Raw genomic sequence first — 19473 nt, 5'->3', positions numbered from 1 at the left:
TCTAAAATAATGGGTGCATGGCGCCCCTGCATGTACAGTACCAGTCAAAGGTTTGGACACAACTACTCATTCAAGGGTTTTTCTTTATTTTTACTATTTTCTACACTGTATAATAATAGTGAAGACATCAAAAATATTAAATAACACATATGGAATCACATAGTGAACAAAAAAGTGTTAAACAAATCAAAATATCTGTTATTTGAGATTCTTCAAAGTATTCACCCTTTGCCTTGATGACAGCTTTGCACACTCTTGGCATTCTCTCAACCAGCTTCATGTGGTAGTCACCTGGAATGCATTTCAATTAACAGGTGTGCCTTGTTAAAAATGTATTTGTGGAATTTCTTTCCTTCTTAATGTGTATGAGCCTATCAGTTGTGTTGTGACAAGGTAGGGGTGGTTTACAGAAGATAGACATATTTGGTAAAAGACAGAGTCCATATTATGGCAAGAACAGCTCAAAAAAGCAAAGAGAAATGACGATCCATCATTACTTTAAGACATCAAGGTTAGTCAATCCAAAAAATTTCAAGAACTTTGAAAGCTTCTTCAAATGCAATCGCAAAAACCATCAAGCACTATGATGAAACTGCCTCTCATGAGGACCGCCACAAGAAAGGAAGACCAAGAGTTACCTCTGCTGCAGAGAATAAGTTAGAGTTACCAGCCTCAGAAATTGCAGCCCAAATAAATGCTTCACAGAGTTCAAGTAACAGACATATCTCAGCATCAACTGTTCAGAGGAGACTGCTTGAATCAGGCCTTCATGGTCGAATTGCTGCCAAGAAATCACTACTAAAGGACACCAATAAGAAGAAGAGACTTGCTTGGGCCAAGAAACACGAACAATGGACAATAGACCGGAAGAAATCTGTCCTTGATCTGATGAGTCCAAATTTGAGATTATTGGTTTCAACCGCCGTGTCTTTGTGAAACGCAGAGTAGGTAAATGGATGAACTCCGCATGCGTGGTTCCCACCGTGAAGCATGGAGGAGGAAGTGTGATGGTGTGGGGATGCTTTGCTGGTGACACTGTCTGTGATTTATTTAGAATTCAAGGAACACTTAACCAGCATGGCTACCACAGCATTCTGCAGCGATATGCCATTCCATCTGGTTTGCGCTTAGTGGGACTATCATTTGTTTTTCAACAGGACAATTACCCAACACACCTCCAGGCTGTGTAAGGGATATTTGACCATAAAAGAGTGATGGAGTGCTGCATCAGATGACCTGGCCTCCACAATCACCCGGCCTCAACCCAATTGAGATGGTTTGGGATGAGTTGGACTGCATAGGGAAGGAACAGTACCCAATAAGTGCTCAGCATATGTGGGAACTCCTTCAAGACAGTTGGAAAAGCATTCCAAGTGAAGCTGGTTGAGAGAATGCCAATACTGTGCAAAGCTGTCATCAAGGCAAAGGGTGGCTACTCTGAAGAATCTAAAATATATTTTGATTCGTTTAACACTTTTTAGGTTACTAACATGATTCCATATGTGTTATTTCATAGTCTTGATGTCTTCTCTACTATTCTACAATGTAGAAAATAGTCAAAATAAAGAAAAACCCTTGAATGAGTAGTTGTGTCCAAACTTGTGACTGGTACTATATACAGTTGAAGTCGGAAGTTTACAAACACTTAGGTTGGAGTCATTAAAACTCGTTTTTCAACCACTCCTGTTACGGCTGTCTGGAAGAGGGAACCAAGGTGCAGCAGAGGATGTGTTCATCATTAGAATTTTAATTCAAATAAACAAGAGAACACTACAAAATGAACAAAAACGACAGCAAACAGTCCTGTTAGGAAAATACTCAAACAGAAACAATTACCCACAAACCCCAAAGGAAAAACATGCTCCTTATGTGTGACTCCCAATCAGCAGCAACGAGCTTCAGCTGTGCCTGATTGGGAGCCACACACATGGCCCAAAACAAAGAAATACCAAAACATAGAAAAAGGAACATAGAACGCCCACCCAATGTAACACCCTGGCCTAACCAAAATAAAGAACAAAAACCCCTCTCTATGGCCAGGGCGTTACAGAGGTGTAATCTGAATAAAGGGGAAAAGGCCAGGGCGTTACAGTACCCCCCCCCCCCCCCAAAGGTGCGGACTCCGGCCGCAAAACCTGACTCTGAAGGGGAGGGTCCGGGTGGGCCTTCTTACGGCGGCGGCTCAGGTGCGGGACGTGGCCTCTGCTCCACCCTTGACGTCGCCCTCTTAGGTGGCACACCTGGCCGCGCCGAAGGTCTGGTGGGCGACGCTGACTGCGCCCGGCTGGCGGGCGGCGATGGTTGCGCCCGGCTGGCGGGCGACCCTGGCTGTGCCCGGCTGGCGGCGGCGATGGTTGCGCCCGGCTGGCGGGCGACCCTGGCTGCGCCCGGCTGGCGGGCGGCGATGGTTGCGCCCGGCTGGCGGGCGACCCTGGCTGCGCCCGGCTGGCGGCCGGCGATGGTTGCGCCCGGCTGGCGGGCGACCCTGGTTGCGCCGGCGGCGAAGGTTGCGCCCGGCTGGCGGGCGACCCTGGCTGCGCCCGGCTGGCGGGCGTCCCTGGCTGCGCCCGGCTGGCGGACGTCCCTGGCGGCTCCGACGGCACTGACCCAGGATTCACCAGGCTGGGAAGACATGATGGATGCCTGGCCCTGGGCACAGGCACAGGACTCACCAGGCTGGGGAGACATGACAGAGGCCTGGCCCTAGGCGTAGGCACAGGACTCACCGGGCTGGCGGGCGTCCCTGGCCACTCCGGCAGTTCAGGGCAGTCTGGCCACTCCGGCAGTTCAGGGCAGTCTGGCCACTCCGGCAGTTCAGGGCAGTCTGGCCACTCCGGCAGTTCAGCGCAGTCTGGCCACTCCGGCAGTTCAGCGCAGTCTGGCCACTCCGGCAGTTCAGCGCAGTCTGGCCACTCCGGCAGTTCAGCGCATTCTGACCTCTCTGGCGACTGTTGACTGGCGGGCAGCTCTGACGACTGTTGACTGGCGGGCAGCTCTGACGACTGTTGACTGGCGGGCAGCTCTGACGACTGTTGACTGGCGGGCAGCTCTGACGACTGTTGACTGGCGGGCAGCTCTGACGACTGTTGACTGGCGGGCAGCTCTGACGACTGTTGACTGGCGGGCAGCTCTGGCGACTGTTGACTGGCGGGCAGCTCTGGCGACTGTTGACTGGCGGGCAGCTCTGGCGACTGTTGACTGGCGGGCAGCTCTGGCGACTGTTGACTGGCGGGCAGCTCTGACTGCTCTGGACAGGTGAGACCCACTGGAGGCCTAGTCCTGGGAGGTGGCACAGGACGGACCAGGATGCGGAGACCCACTGGAGGCCTAGTCCTGGGAGGTGGCACAGGATGGACCAGGATGGGGAGACCCACTGGAGGCCTGGTCCTGGGAGGTGGCACAGGATGGACCAGGATAGGGAGACCCACTGGAGGCCTGGTCCGAGGAGGAGGCACAGGATAAACCGGGCTGTGGGGGAGCACTGGAGTTCTGGTACGGACACTCTTTACCCACACTCCAGGCTGAATGCCCACTTTGGCCCGGCACGGGCGGAGAGCAGGCATTGGGCGAACTGGACCCTCCCAGCGCTCTGGAGACACAGTGCGCAACGCCGGCGCAGGATAACCTGGACCGAGGAGGCGCACTGGAGACCAGACGCGCTGAGCTGGCACCATCCGCCCTGGCTCGATGCCTGCACTCGCATGGCACTTGCGGGGGGCTGGTATGTAGCGCACCGGGCTTTGAACGCGCACTGGGGACACCGTGCGCTCCACAGCATAACACGGTGTCTTACCAGTACCACGCTGCTTCCGGTAAGCACGGGGAGTTGGCTTAGGTCTACCACCTGACTCCGCCAATCTCCCCGTGTGCCCCCCCCAAAAAAATTGTGGGGCTGCCTCCCGTGTCCGTTGCGCTCCCTCTCCTCATACCAGCGCCTCTCAGCTCTCGCCGCCTCGATCTCCCACTGTGGGCGGCGATAATCCCCAGCTTGAGTCCATGGTCCTTTCCCGTCCAGGATTTCCTCCCAAGTCCATGACTCCAGATAGCTTTTCTCCTGGTGCCTCTCCTTGTGCTGCTCCTTCCTCTGCTGATTGGTCCGTTGTTGGTGGGTAATTCTGTTACGGCTGTCTGGAAGAGGGAACCAAGGTGCAGCAGAGGATGTGTTCATCATTAGAATTTTAATTCAAATAAACAAGAGAACACTACAAAATGTACAAAAACGACAACAAACAGTCCTGTTAGGAAAATACTCAAACAGAAACAATTTCCCACAAACCCCAAAGGAAAAACATGCTCCTTATGTGTGACTCCCAATCAGCAGCAACGAGCTTCAGCTGTGCCTGATTGGGAGCCACACACATGGCCCAAAACAAAGAAATACCAAAACATAGAAAAAGGAACATAGAACGCCACCCAATGTAACACCCTGGCCTAACCAAAATAAAGAACAAAAAACCCCTCTCTATGGCCAGGGCGTTACAACTCCACACATTTCTTGTTAACAAACTATAGTTTTGGCAAGTCGGTTAGGACATCTACTTTGTGCATGACACAAGTAATTTTTCCAACAATTGTTTACAGACAGATTATTTAATTTATAATCCACTGTATCACAATTCCAGTGGGTCAGAAGTTTACATACACTAAGTTGACTGGGCCTTTAAACAGCTTGGAAAATTCCAGAAAATGTAATGGCTTTAGAAGCTTCTGACAGGCTAATTGATATCATTTGAGTCAATTGGAGGTGTATCTGTGGATATATTTCAAGGCCTACCTTCAAATTCAGTGTCTCTTTGCTTGACATCATGGGAAAATCAAAAGAAATCAGCCAAGACCTCAGAAAAAAATTGTAGACCTCCACAAGTACGGTTCATCCTTGGGAGCAATTTCCAAACGCCTGAAGGTATCACGTTCATCTGTACAAACAATAGTCCGCAAGTATAAACGCCATGGGACCACGCAGCCGTCATACTGCTCAGGAAGGAGACGCGTTCTGTCTCCTAGAGATGAACATACTTTGGTGCGAAAAGTGCAAATCAATCCCAGAACAACAGCAAAGGACCTTGTGAAGATGCTGGAGGAAACAGGTTCAAATGTATCTATATCCACAGTAAAACGAGTCCTATATCGACATAACCTGAAAGGCCGCTCGGCAAGGAAGAAGCCACTACTCCAAAACCGCCATAAAGAAGCCAGACTACGGTTTGCAACTGCACATGGGGACAAAGATCGTACTTTTTGGAGAAATGTCCTCTGGTCTGATGAAACAAAAATAATACCGTTTGGCCATAATGACCATCGTTATGTTTGGAGGAAAAAGGGGGAGGCTTGCAAGCCGAAGAACACCATCCCAACCGTGAAGCACAGGGTGGCAGCATCATGTTGTGGGGGTGCTTTGCTGCAAGAGGGACTGGTGCACTTCACAAAATAGATGGCATTATGAGGTAGGAAAATGATGTGGATACATTGAAGTAACATCTCAAGACATCAGTCAGGAAGTTAGAGCTTGGTCACAAATGGGTCTTCCAAATGGACAATGACACCAGGCATAATTCCAAAGTTGTGGCAAAATGGCTTAAGGACAACAAAGTCAAGGTATTGGAGTGGCCATCACAAAGCCCTAACGTCAATCCCATAGAAAATGTGTGGGCAGAAGTGAAAAAGCGTGTGTGAGCAAGGAGGCCTACAAACGTTTGACCCAAGTTAAAACCTGTTGGGGCTAGGGGGCAGTATTTGCACGGCCTGATAAAAAACGTACCCGATTTAAACTACTACTCTTGCCCAGAAACGAGAATATGCATATAATTAGGAGATTTGGATAGAAAACACTCTAAAGTTTCTAAAACTGTTTGAATGGTGTCTGTGAGTATAACATAACTCATATGGGAGGCCAAAACCTGAGAAGATTCCATACAGGAAATGCCCTGTCTGACAATTTGTTGTCCTTCTGTTGCATCTCTATCGAAAATACAGCATCTGTGCTGTAACGTGACACTTTCTAAGGCTCCCATTGGCTCTCTAAAGCCGCCAGAAAGTGGAATGGGGTGTCTGCTGTCTCTGGGCAAAGTACAACAGCGCTGTTTGTGAGTGGTCAGCCTGGGGACAGTGAGACTGAGATGCACGTTCACGAGAATTCTCAATTTTTTTCTTTCAGCCTTTGAATGAATACAACGTTGCCCGGTTGGAATATTATCGCTATTTTACGAGAAAAATTGCATAAAAATTTATTTTATACAGCGTTTGACATGCTTCTACGTACGTTAATGGAATATTTTGAAATCTTTTGTCACGAAATGCACTCGCGCATCACCCTTCGGATAGTGACCTGAACGCACGAACAAAACGGAACTATTTGAATATAACTATGGATTATTTGGAACCAAAACAACATTTGTTGTTGAAGTAGAAGTCTTGGGAGTGCATTCTGACGAAGAACAGCAAAGGTAATCCAATTTTTCGAATAGTAATTCTGAGTTTAGTGAGTCCCAAACTTGGTGGGTGTCAAAATAGCTAGCCGTGATGGCCGAGCTATGTACTCAGAATATTGCAAAATGTGCTTTCGCCGAAAAGCTATTTTAAAATCTGACACCGCGATTACATAAAGGAGTTCTGTATCTATAATTCTTAAAATAATTGTTATGTATTTTGTGAACGTTTATCATGAGTAATTTAGTCAATTCACCGGAAGTTTTCGGTGGGTATGCTAGTTCTGAACATCACATGCTAATGTAAAAAGCTGGTTTTTGATATAAATATGAACTTGATTGAACAAAACATGCATGTATTGTATAACATAATGTCCTAGGAGTGTCATCTGATGAAGATCATCAAACGTTAGTGCTTCATTTAGCTGTAGTTTTGGATTTTGTGACATATATGCTTGCTTTGAAAATGGCTGTGTGATTATTTTTGGCAGGGTACTCTCCTGACATAATCTAATGTTTTGCTTTCGCTGTAAAGCCTTTTTGAAATCGGACAATGTGGTTAGATTAACGAGAGTCTTGTCTTTAAAATGGTGTAAAATAGTCATATGTTTGAGAAATTGAAGTTATAGAATTTTTGAGGTATTTGTATTTCGCGCCACGCGATTCCACTGGCTGTTGACTAGGGTGGGACGCTTGCCCCAGGGAAGTTAAACAATTTAAAGGCAATGCTACCAAATACTAATTGAGTGTATGTAAACTTCTAACCCACTGGGAATGTGATGAAGGAAATAAAAGCTGAAATAAATCATTCACTCTACTATTATTCTGACATTTCACATTCTTAAAATAAAGTGGTGATTCTAACTGACCTAAGACAGGGAATTTTTACTAGGAGTAAATGTCAGGAATTGTGAAAAACTGAGTTTAAATGTATTTGGCTAAGGTGTATGTAAACTTCCGACTTCAACTGTATATGCAGTATTACATGTCAAAAACAAAATATTTGTACATGGGTATGACTGGGTTGAAATGTAGACTAGATTCTATTTCAATTTTCTTGGACCATGTTACTTTATCATTCCAAGTAAAGCACATGAACACTTTTTATGAAAGATTTGACAAGACAGTATAATAACTGATTCTTTATTACAGGGACAAATTATATTAAACTTTTGTTTCTTTCAGGATTGTGAATCAATACTTAAAACCTAATGATTGGTTAATGCACATAATCATGTAGGTCATTATCACATTCAAAGGCATTAAGAAAACATATACAAACATCTCAGCATAACAAGCAAATAAGTGCAATATAGAGTGTTAATCTAGTGCAAGTTCTAACTGAAACTGGCAGGCCGACTTGATTGTTCTTCACAAGGCATAACTAACTGTAATGTGATTATATTTACCATCATTGGTCAAACCTGGATGTCTAATGAATGAATTATAACATAGAAGTATGTCATAAAGTGTATAATCAAGGTTTAAAAGGCTATTGATAGAGATGCGTAATCGTGGTTTAAAAGGCTATTGATAGAGATGCGTAATCGTGGTTTAAAAGGCTATTGATAGAGATGCGTAATCGTGGTTTAAAAGGCTATGGAATAGGAGTATTGACATGTTTCTTAGTTGGAATATGGCAGTGGCCACCAACCCTGCTGACCTACATGGTGTACAACACTTAAATGATTCAGCTAATCAAGGTGATTCATTGACTAGCTAAATCATGTGTCTTACTGCTGGGCTGTAACAAAAGCCTGTACATCGTATAGATCTCCAGGACCAGGGTTGGTGACTGCTGGCAGATGGTGAAGTCTGTCCTTTAGTGCCCCCTCTGGCAGATGTAGAAGCTGTAATCGTCACATGATGTGGAGCTCCAGCTTCTCTCAGGAGGATCCCTTCCTGTCAGTAACCCACAATCCCCTTGTCTGTTGGATCCTGACCAGTAACTATCAATGAGAGGAAAGGGAACAGCTCATACTAAAACATTACAATTATTTTCATTTCTGGATAACATAGTCTGTTTGTCGTCTTGAAGGCCAATAAACATCATCATCGGTTGTCTCACCTCTGTCCCAGTGCAGTGTTGTTGACCCAAACCCAGTTCCTGGTTCTCTGTCTCAGGCCGATCCAGTACATCAGGTTTCCCTTCTTCGTTAGAAAGGTCTGGGAGAATACACCGTTTTTATTGGACTATTAGTAACCTTCGTCAATCCAAATGTTATGTATGATTGTCATACAATCACTGTTGCTTTGCTATCATCATTGCATGGTCACTGTTATACAAAGAAGAGAAACGAGGTAACAAGAGAGGAGTAACAATTGTAGTAGAACCACCTGCACTGTTTTGTTTGTTATGACGGCCAGATCTGCCCCTCTCTTCTTACACTCGTCCCTGCTCTCGTCCCAGTTCATTCTGTCTCTGGAGAGGAAGTAGCAGGAGCTCTCAAAGTGCAGCCAGCCTTCATCACACTTGTGGCAGGCAGGTGCTGGAGGAAAGGAGGGAAATTACTCTTCAAGTACAACATGTAGTTCAATTAATACATGTAGGTTTAATAATTATTATTAGCGTGGTATGAAGTCAAAGAGAAAACACTGTAGTGGTACAATACATCTCAAAGCATTAGATCGATACATTGACAATATGTAGAGCGATATAGTTGAATAGGTTACATTAGACTAACACACTACAGTGGTGGACTCACCCTGGCTCTGTTGTTGGAAGTATTGTGCTTGGCATGTCTGCAGGCTGCACACCTCAGTGGACTGGAACCTCTCCTCTTTAGCCTCAATCCCTTTTTCAGTCACACTCCCCTTCTCTTTAGCCTCAATCCCCTTTTCAGTTCCATGACAGACCTGAGGCTGGGATGGAACTAGAGAATAATGAAGAAAAAAAGAGAATGGAATCCTATTACACATTTGGTTAGTTCTTTTTTGCATAGAAGGATATCTAAAACAACATGCTAGATATTCTATCAAAATAATGAGTCTTGCCTGTTTCTAAATCACTACTCTAGAATAGAAAGTCTATGATACTCACAGACACAGAGGATGATGATGATGAGCAGTAGAACCAGACAGATGACAGACAGTAGTAAACACACTGCGCGGTACAGACCAACGTTCCCCAGGACCTGCAGGTCTAGACAAGGAAAGAATAGTCTTAAGGGCCATCCACACCAAAGACGAAAACAATAACATTATACACTGAGTGTACAAAGCATTAGGAACACCTTCCTAATATTGATTTGGACCCCCCTTTTCCCCTTAGAACAGCCTGAATTTGTCGAGACGTGGACTCTACAAGGTGTTGAAAGCGTTCCACAGGGACGCTGGCCCATGTTGACTCCAACGCTTCCCACAGTTGTGTCAAGTTGGCTGGATGTTCTTTGGGTGCTGGACCATTCATGATACACACAGGAAACGGTTAAGTGTGAAAAATCCAGCAGCGTTGCAGTTCTTGAAAAACTACAACCGGTACGCCTGGCACCTACTACCATACCCCGTTCAAAGGCACTTAAATCTTTTGTCTTGCCCATTCACCCTCTGAATGGCACACATACACAATCCATGCATCAATTGTCTCAAGGTTTAAAAGCTGACTGACGTTTTTCACTGTTTCACTGTGATCTTAGTCATCAATCTAGCAAGAGATCAATATTTTATTAATGTAGTAGTGTTTCCCCCCTAGAAAGCTATGACCTATGGCTGTCACCTGGAATTATTTATTTATGTCTGAGATAATAACACTTTTCAACCCATATGATCTAATACACAATACAAGTATAATACAAATATGATAATATGATTTATTTATTTTGTATGAATGAATAAGCCTTTTTAAACTTTATAATATGCCCATATATAGTTATAATCTGCTGTAGGAACAACTACCCAAAATATTTCACCTTCTTTATTACATTAATGATAGTCAAAATCTGTTAAATGTGTGAACGTCTAAATCAACATTTGGGCCATTTAAACAGCTTGCATCCCTCCTATAGACAAGTGGAGAAGGGCCATGTAAAGGGCTCGATTGTGTCATTCTGAACACATGCAATGTATCTGCCTCCGACATAAAATGTTTGACTTCCTCACAAACTTGTGAGTGTGTAGGTCGCAATCTTTATCGTAGAGCTATGAAAGTTATGTATTTAGATCCGCCTGCTCGAGACAAATTCAGCAATTGCTTTGCCATGTCTGTGCCATGAAGCAGTCAAGACGGATAAATGTTTTTCTAAGGACCGCCCCTTTGACCTAACGCTGCAGTAAAGTGATATAAATAGATGTAATGATGCAGCCAACCACCAAAGGGAGGCAAATACAAGTTTATTCGACAAAGGATGTTGACGTAGTCCTAGGAAGCTCTGGATGGCTGTCTTCTGACTTATAAAATGGTGGGAAATCAATAAAATAAGTAATGTAAACATTCATATTTTTAAAGTAATTCTAGTGCCCAATTTGGAAAAAGCCTTGCGTTTTGAATACCTGTTTCATTCTGAAATAATAATAATCTAGCCTAGGCAACCATTTTGATCAGTAATGCGTCTTTTCTCGACAGTTTACAAGGTTCCGAAAGGCACATTAGCAGGACAGTCAGAGTGTGTATTTTGTCAGGATGTATTGGCATTAACATATACTGTACCAGTCAAAAGTTTGGACACACCTATTCATTCAAGGGTTTTTCTGTATTTTTTACATTGTAGAATAATAGTGAAGACATCAAAACGATAAAATAACACATATGGAATCATGTAGTAACTAAAAAAATGTTAAAATAGCCACCCTTTGCCTTGATGACAGCTTTGCACACTCTTGGCATTCTCTCAACCAACTTCATGAGGAACGCTTTTCCAACAGTCTTGAAGGAGTTCCCATGAAGGCCTGATTCATGCAGTCTCCTCTGAACAGTTTATGTTGAGATGTGTCTGTTGAACTCTGAAGCATTTATTTGGGCTTAAGGTGTGGTCTTTACTCCCAAATTTCACTTAAATATAACTTCCAAATGAAGAGAGACAATGATACTGGGGAAAAAAAATGCAATTTTATGGACAACGGTGGATGGTTCTTAAAATAACCTTTGTGTTAGGGGGCTCTTAAAAGAGCAGTTTCACTCCACGGCATACTGCCATGGGACTTCACCTGCTGGCGATGAGATGTAGGTGGTCAGCTTCTCCCTCACCTGGAGTGCCTGTCTGGGGGCGTTGTTGGCACCTGCCCTGGTGACATCAGGTAGGTGACCATTTGGCGTGCCCATCTCCATCCGGAGCGGCTCCTGGAATGACCTCCGCAGGTAGTTATAGAGAACACATGTGGCCTTCACGCAGGCATCGACATTTGAGGGGCTGAGACCAAGCACTCTCCAATACATTCTCCACCGGGCTGCCAGAATCCCAAAGGCACATTCAACAACTAACCTTGCCCTGGACAGTCGTTTGTTAAAGATCCTTACAGGCTTTGGCAATGGCAGCTGTCGTCCAGCGTAGGGCCTCATGAGGTTGGGTCTCAAAAGGAAGCCCTCATTGCTGATGAAGACGTGGGGAACAGGTCCCAGGTCTTCAGCCCCAGGGAGTGATGCAGGTGGTGGAATCTCCAAGGTGCCATCCTGAAGTGCCTGGCCGAAGGCAGAGTCCCGGAGGGTCCAGCCATCACTTCACTTGCCATAAGCACCAACATCGACAACACAGAAATAGTAGATGGCATCTACAACAGCCAAGAGTACAACTTAATATGTACCCTTGTTGTAGAATTGCGAACCTGAGCACGGTGGAGCCTGGATTACTACATGTTTCCCGTCAATGGAGCCAAGACAGTTGGGGAAATTCCACCTCTACAGGAACTCAGCAGCGATGGCAGGCATGTATTCACCAACCAGACAGTCCCAAATGGCTTGTGCCACAGAGGGGACAATGCCAGCCACCGTGGACCGTCCAACTCGGAAGCTGAATCCAATGGTCCTGTAGGAGTCCCCTGTCGCCAAGAATCAAAAATATAATTCAAAATAATTATCAATATTGTGTTTAACTTGAATTCCGCCCACATATTATATCTACTCATATAGCTACCTCCTTACTGTTTATTATGCTCTACTAATTATATTGTAATACTCATCAGCCATCATTAACAATGTCTTGAAACACTACAATTCAGTCTATGACTATATCAATAAACTGTAGCCCAGGCCAACTCTACTATTAGAAAGAATGGTACTATCTACTTAAAAGGGTTCTCCGGCTGTCCCCATAGGAGATCCATTTTTGGTTCCAGGTAGTACCCCTTTTGGTTCCAAGTAGAACCCTATTGGGTTCCATGTATAACATTTTCCCCAAAGGGTTATACCTGGAACATAAAATGGTTATCCTATGGGGAAAGCAGAAGGACACTTTTGGAACCTTTTTCTCTAAGAGTGTACAGTGAGGGAAAAAAGTATTTGATCCCCTGCTGATTTTGTACGTTTGCCCACTGACAAAGAAATGATCAGTCTATAATTTTAATGGTAGGTTTATTTGAACAGTGAGAGACAGAATAACAACAAAAAAATCCAGAACACAGAACGCACTGCAACTGCCTCTGCAACGCAATGCTGGAAGGCAAACGCAGCGTTCCATTGGAAATGTATGTACTTCTGGTGTATCAAAACGCAATAATACAGTCGGTGTGCTCGAAGCGTTACCTTGTCACAACACAACTGATTGGTTCAAACGCATTCAGAAGTAAAGAAATTCCACAAATTAACTTTTAACAAGGCACACCTGTTAATTGAAATGCATTCCAGGTGACTACCACATGAAGCTGGTTGAGAGAATGCCAAGAGTGTGCAAAGCTGTCATCAAGGCAAAGGGTGGCTACTTTGAAGAATCTCAAATATATTTCGTTTTTTTTAACCCTTTTTTGGTTACTACATGATTCCATGTGTTATTTCATAGTTGATGTCTTCACTATTATTCTACAATGTAGAAAATAGTAAAAATAAAGAAAACCCCTTGAAATAGTAGGTGTGTCCAAACTTTTGACTGGTACTGTACCATCGGAAAATATGGCCTTATACGCGCTGTTTGTCATGTATCATCATTCTCCCAAGTCGTTCTATATCAGCTGTGGTGAAAAAAGTACTCAATCATCATACTTGAGTAAAAATAAAGATACCTTAATAGAAAATGACTAAACTAAAAGTGAAAGTCACCCAGTAAAATACTACTTGAGTAAAAGTCTAAAAGTATTTGGTTTTAAATATACTTAAGTATCAAAAGTAAATGGAATTGCTAAAATATACTTAAGTATCAAAAGTAAAAGTATTAATAATTTCTAATCCCTTATATTATGCAAATCAGACGGCATCATTTTTATTAAATGTTTTATTTACGGATAGCCAGAGGCACACCAACACTCCGACATTAATTTACAAATGAAGCATTTGTGTTTAGGTAGTCCGACAGATCAGAGGCAGTAGGGATGACCAGGGATGTTCCCTTGATAAGTGCATGAATTTGACAATTTTCCTGTCAAAATGTAAAGAGTACTTTTGGGTGTCAGGGAAAATGTATGAAGTAAAAAAGTACATTATTTTCTTTAGGCAAGTTTACTGTGCCCTCCTCTCTGTGCAGACTCACGCAGCTAGAGCCAAGAGCGCCTTTTTGATTGGTTGTTAGGGACTGGGTAAACATCGCTCTGAAAGTGACCCCAAACGATAGATAGATCTCGTTATCCACTACTTTTGTAGTTATAGTTGTAATGTGAACGCTCCTGTTCACTTGAATTAGAACGAGTTCAATTGTTTGATGTTATAGTTCGTTATAGGTATCGTTCTTGGACGGCCCTGGCTTTGTTATATGGCAGGCACCATCAGACATTTTATAAGCAATCACTACGAGCAACAATTGAAATCCTGCTTACCTTTCTCTTGCTGTTCATTCACTTCAACCGATAACTTTGTATTTGCCTCATCTGGTAATTTGGCATTCACTCCACTTCCTCCTATACGGCAAAATGGTATATACATGTCTGTCGTTCCTGACCCACAGACTGCGACTGTGAAGGCTAAATGCACTGTGATTAAAAAAAAAAATCCCTCTCCGTCTCTATAGCAACGTGCCCTTTTCAGATTTATAATGAATTCCTGTAATACATGTAATACTATGTCTGTCCCAAAATCCTTTGGCTGCTACTGTTACTTTCTGTCTCTCTATCTCTGCGTGTGTAGAGACAGCGTTCTGAATAACTGTCTGGAGAGATATCAAGTCCTTGGAGAGATGTCCATTCAGCCTGGTTGTGTTTTTCAACGATAGATCTGCCTGGAGGTCTGCTATTATCATGTCTCAGCCTTGATTGTGAGACAGACAAACAGGTCCTTTCTCTCCAGATGGGTTTCAATATGTTACAAGCTAGATAATATTCTCCCCTAAAACTAGAGATTTTCTCCACATTATTTCATGTTTCCATGTCAGAAATATAGAAATCCTGTTATATGGACATTTTGGAACATTGACATTCTGGTTTTGTTATAACAACTTCACCTCACCTGTAACATGTGCCATATAAGGGTTGGCAATGAATGACCAAAACAGTCTAGACATGCAGATGCAAACTGTATACCACACACAACATTAATAGTAGGCTAGACCAAGGAAATGTGTCGGTAATCAAAATTCGGAACTGGGAAAACTACTTTCACTGTTGCACTGACTATTTTTCTCTCTCTCACTCATTCAGTCTTTCTCGATTCCTCTTTTTCCTCTCTTGCGTATTAAAAGTAGAAATAATGTTTATTACTTTAATAGGACATTTTTAGACCTCCGTTAATTTAGGATTAGTTCAGACATATGTAATAATAATGTAATAATCTTATAATTATAATATTTGGGGTTTAGGCCGGGTGTCTGTAAATCACTTTGTGACATCTGCTTATGTAAAAATGGATTTATAAAATATACTTCATTGATTAAATTTGATGAATAATATAATAACAGTGTTATAGCCAGTTGTACCTGGTCTGTCTCTGGCACAGGGCTGGCCAGGAGAAGCTTCAGCATAAATGTCCTCCGATGGACTCTTCAGTTTGGAATAGATTGTAGATTCAGCTTCCTCGACTGATAGACATGCAGACACACAGATAGGTTATGTGGAAGCTTAGGACCAAATGAATCTTCTCAGAACACAACAAAAAATAGCATATAGCCTAAGACGCTTTTTAAAAGGATTGAACCTACAGTAAGAGAAATGAAAATATGCTGATGTATTCCGAGGAAAGCGGTGCAAATTTACCCCAGTAGCTCAAGTTTGGTGATGAAGATGTTCTCTTTCTTTACCTGAGGTCTCCAGCATTCTCTGACTCTCGTCCACTTCCACCACTCTTTCCTCCTCTTGGGGAATTTCTTGCATCTCCATGATTCTCTCGTTTTCTGTCTGGGTCTCTAACTTTCTATTTCCCTGGAAAGCCTATAAGCCTGTTCAGCAAAAACTCCAGAAAGTTACTTGTGTAGCAAGTCTCCCACACAAAAACCTAATATGTCTAATTAAATGATCTTCCTTAGTCTCTGTCGGTAGTGTCACTTGAATGCTAAATAAACAATGCACTAAAGTTATCCCTCCTTTCAATTACAAGTTACACTTCCTCACTGATTTCTCTTTGGCTCACTCACTCTTTTTTATAAAAGACGTTTCGTCATTCCCACTCGCCATTACTGAGTGTCAGCAATTTATTTGAATTGGGATTTTTATGAGAAATGTGATTGACAAAATGAATCACACAGTATATCCAAATGAAACATCTTAGAACTTCTGCAAAAGACAAATGTCTTACATTCACAACTTTTTTAAAATAGAGGATGAGATGGGGACAGTTTGTGATGTGACAATACACACTCGCTTGAATAAAACGTTTTTTTTTTTAAATGACAAACTGCAGAACTAGCAAACCATGCATTTTAGATTTTATTTTCCACAAAAGTCCATGATATTAATTTACACACAAAAAATACTATTTGCATTAAATACAGATGGCTGGCTGAGAAAGAAAGATAGGAATAAAAGAGCTTTCCCCTTAACACTCTTCTTTTATTGAAATCTCTTTTTCACTCCCCCTATTTCCAATTACCCCGTTATTTTTCAAATTTAGAATGCCTTACCATGGTTGAGAGCATACTGACACAGAATATGATCACTCCAAAAATACTGACAAAACTTATACAAACCCTACCCACCAAACTCTCCTCCCCACCATCTCCTAAATTCTTAAAGAATAGTGGTGAAACATTACAAAGAGCTCTCTCCCTCTCTTTCCTCCTTTTTGTCCCGTCTCAGGCACCGTAGACGCTCTCATTACTGTAGGTCATGTATAGGAACAGGTCCTCTTCATGGTGCTCCTGTGAGGGACGGGGGAGGACAGGGAGGGAAATAAGGATTTAAAATGGCAAAAGCAGAACTGCTGATAATAACTGAAGTATGTACACTGAATAAAACATAATATTTTAATTGCAATTGTTTATAACATATGCAAAACCCACGCAACACAATCTCAATGTAATGGAGTTGTGTCACTGACCGTGAGGGAATGCCTGGCATCTGGATCTCGCGTCAGGGGGTCAGGGGGGTAGGATAAAAAGTTGTGTCAGTGTGCGTGTGTGTTTACCTCATAGACAGCAGAGAGAGGAGAACTGGATGGGGGAAGGGAGTTGTTGACGAAAAAGAAGAGAGCCTCCTCAGGTCTCATAGACACACGCTGTCGGATCAGGAAGCACAGTTGACCCACTGAGAGAGAAAAATAGAGAGATGGTCAGACAGGGACTTACAGAACGAAACTAAACACATTACCTAGACTTTCATTTCAAAAGAAGAGGAAGAGTGGCACAATAGTGGAGAAAATAAGGAAGGAGGAGAGAAGGAAGAGAGGGACGGGAAGAGGGAAGAGGATAAGAACAAGGTCATGAGTTGGAAGAGAGGAAATAATTGTGAGAAAGACAGACATCTCGTCAGTTTCACCTGTGAGGTCAGAGGGCACGAGGTACTTCTTCTTGTCCAGGTCAGGAGCTCTCGACCTGGTAGCCCTCTCCACAATGATCTGGTTTAGGAGGTAACACAGTACTTGGTCAGTAATTACACACTGCACCATCATGTCCCATTCAACTGGAGCCAAGAAACTTGGCATGCAAGGCTAACATCCATGTATTGAACCCTATCTGACCTTAATAACACCTTACTAGCTTCCTTTCCTTTCATCCTATGCCAGGATCACTTATCTGCTGATAAAAGGAATGGATAGGGTTTTTAGGCCCTGAAAATGAATTGACAATCATGAGTGTGATGTCCTTTCAGATCAGTGGCAATGGTCATAAGAGAAAGGAGTTAAGGAAAGGCAGCTATCCAACACGACTGGCATTTATTCTGTTCACACTCACCGGTATCTTGTCGGGATGCTTGGCTCGCACCCTCTCACCCTCTGCCCTCCTCACCTCCAGTGGTACAGAGCGCTGGTACTGACTGTCCATCTACAGAGACACACAGGGACGGGCCAACAGTGGTTAACATTTGATAAAACATCATATATGGATGCACCGTTATCATTGCAACGCCACTGTATCTGTTTATTGCTGTTACTTGCAGTTGTGCATATAATAATGCGGGATAAAATATGTTAAGTGATATTCTTCAAACAACATCTATTCTTATGTGTATAGTTCATTTAAAAGTAAAATATAGCCTAACCAGCTGACTATGTGTGAAGCCTGGAGCCACTTCTCTGCTGTACCTTGATATCAAGGTACCAAGACCATGATGACATAATGGATCAGGTACACAAAAGAAAACTTGTCAAGGAGAGTCAGATAGGCTATTGTATGCTGTCTTGAGAACTCAATCATTTGAAATCATGTATTGTATGTAGAGGGGCCTACAATGTTTATACGTGTTTTTTTTACATTTCTTTCAACTTTATTATTGTGATATGCATATATAGTCATATTTGCACTTGTTGGTAAACTAAATATTGAGATTAGATATGAAAATGTACAACATAGCTTACATTGCGTGAGCACACTAGCTTGCTTTCTAATGGTTACATTAATTAGCTACACAGTTTATTTACAAACATCGTGTGATAGCTAACGTTACCGTGGCTAAAATGTATAAATCATAATAGCTGCTGATTGAATTCTGCATAGCCCTGTTTCTATCACAGCCAACTACAGTAGCCTACTGTTGTGGTTTTTCAGACAATGGAAAGGTGGCCACGTCATTATTTACATTTTTGGGCTTGGTCAGCTGAGTAGGCGAAGGTTAACGTCAGCTACCTCCAGTAGCTAGTTTACGTTGCAAGCGGATGTTATGGCGAATCCTTATAGCTGAATGAAAAACGTATTCACATGACATCCAAAAGAGAGCCAATACCAGCCAACAAATCGATCAAAGCCGATCAAAGCTATTTCTGATATTGTGCCAGATTAAGGAATATGCTGCACGATCTCGAAGCGAAGACAATGAATAAACAGTCAGACACTCACCTTCTTTGGAAAAACGTAATAAAAACAAATACAATTGAAAATTCCACACCGATCTTTCCCACCGACTCTTCACGTAACCAACGCTATCATATAATGAGCACGACGGACAGTTCTTTTGGATGAAATTATTTAAACGAAATATATTCTTAAATAGCCGACTGTTCTAACTAGCTAGCTACTTCTTCTTGCACCAGATACAACAACAAATATAGTAACGCCCAAATTGAGTTATTTAGACCAATGAACGTCCTTTGCGCGGATGGACAAAGTTTTTAACCACTCGGGCAGAGTTGGGGGCGGTGTTTATGTTTGTTTACAATGCTCCCATTGGAGAAATTGTGCTCTTTCCCGCCCCCTGACTCGGATTTTGCTTGAATTACGTTTTAGTCAACCAATTAAATTGTTGGAAAACTGGGCCAGGAGCTGTTTCTTCTACGTGCCAGACGTTGCATACGTGCCAGACGTTGGATACCATTTGTCCTGTAAAAAGTACGCTTTAAGTCAGGGCTGTAAACATAGTTATGTTCAGTTCATCTAAGTCCTTTGACCAGGGT

The 19473-nt window shown here is 42.9% G+C and overlaps 2 protein-coding genes across 4 annotated transcripts; both read right to left on the bottom strand.

The window, feature by feature from the left end:
- Positions 1–7552: 7552 nt before the first annotated feature.
- Positions 7553–16052, bottom strand: LOC106605836 (CD209 antigen-like protein E). Of its 3 annotated transcripts, XM_045718777.1 has the most exons (8): positions 15731–16052; positions 15410–15511; positions 14319–14399; positions 9466–9567; positions 9131–9298; positions 8763–8914; positions 8494–8591; positions 7553–8374 (listed from the first exon to the last, which is right to left on the bottom strand). In XM_045718777.1, the coding sequence occupies exons 1-8, from the start codon at positions 15807–15809 to the stop codon at positions 8248–8250; spliced, it is 909 nt and encodes a 302-aa protein (XP_045574733.1). In that variant the 5' UTR covers positions 15810–16052; the 3' UTR covers positions 7553–8247. The 3 variants fall into 3 exon arrangements, with proteins under 3 accessions (XP_045574733.1, XP_014057283.1, XP_045574734.1); XM_014201808.2 differs by lacking the exon at positions 14319–14399 and having other exon boundaries at positions 15731–16050; XM_045718778.1 differs by lacking the exons at positions 14319–14399; positions 15410–15511 and having other exon boundaries at positions 15731–16050.
- A 281-nt stretch (positions 16053–16333) lies between these two features.
- Positions 16334–19120, bottom strand: grl1 (Gamma-aminobutyric acid receptor-associated protein-like 1). The gene is made up of 5 exons (NM_001140623.1): positions 18920–19120; positions 17819–17908; positions 17403–17481; positions 17053–17171; positions 16334–16786 (listed from the first exon to the last, which is right to left on the bottom strand). Exons 2-5 carry the CDS (start codon positions 17906–17908, stop codon positions 16721–16723), a joined length of 354 nt encoding a protein of 117 aa, NP_001134095.1. The 5' UTR covers positions 18920–19120; the 3' UTR covers positions 16334–16720.
- Positions 19121–19473: the final 353 nt, after the last annotated feature.

Source organism: Salmo salar, chromosome ssa05 (genome assembly GCF_905237065.1).
Source record: "Salmo salar chromosome ssa05, Ssal_v3.1, whole genome shotgun sequence".
NCBI classification, from domain to species: Eukaryota; Metazoa; Chordata; class Actinopteri; order Salmoniformes; family Salmonidae; genus Salmo; species Salmo salar.
Note: the sequence above shows the minus strand (reverse complement) of the source record. Positions and strands in the feature narration are given on the sequence as shown.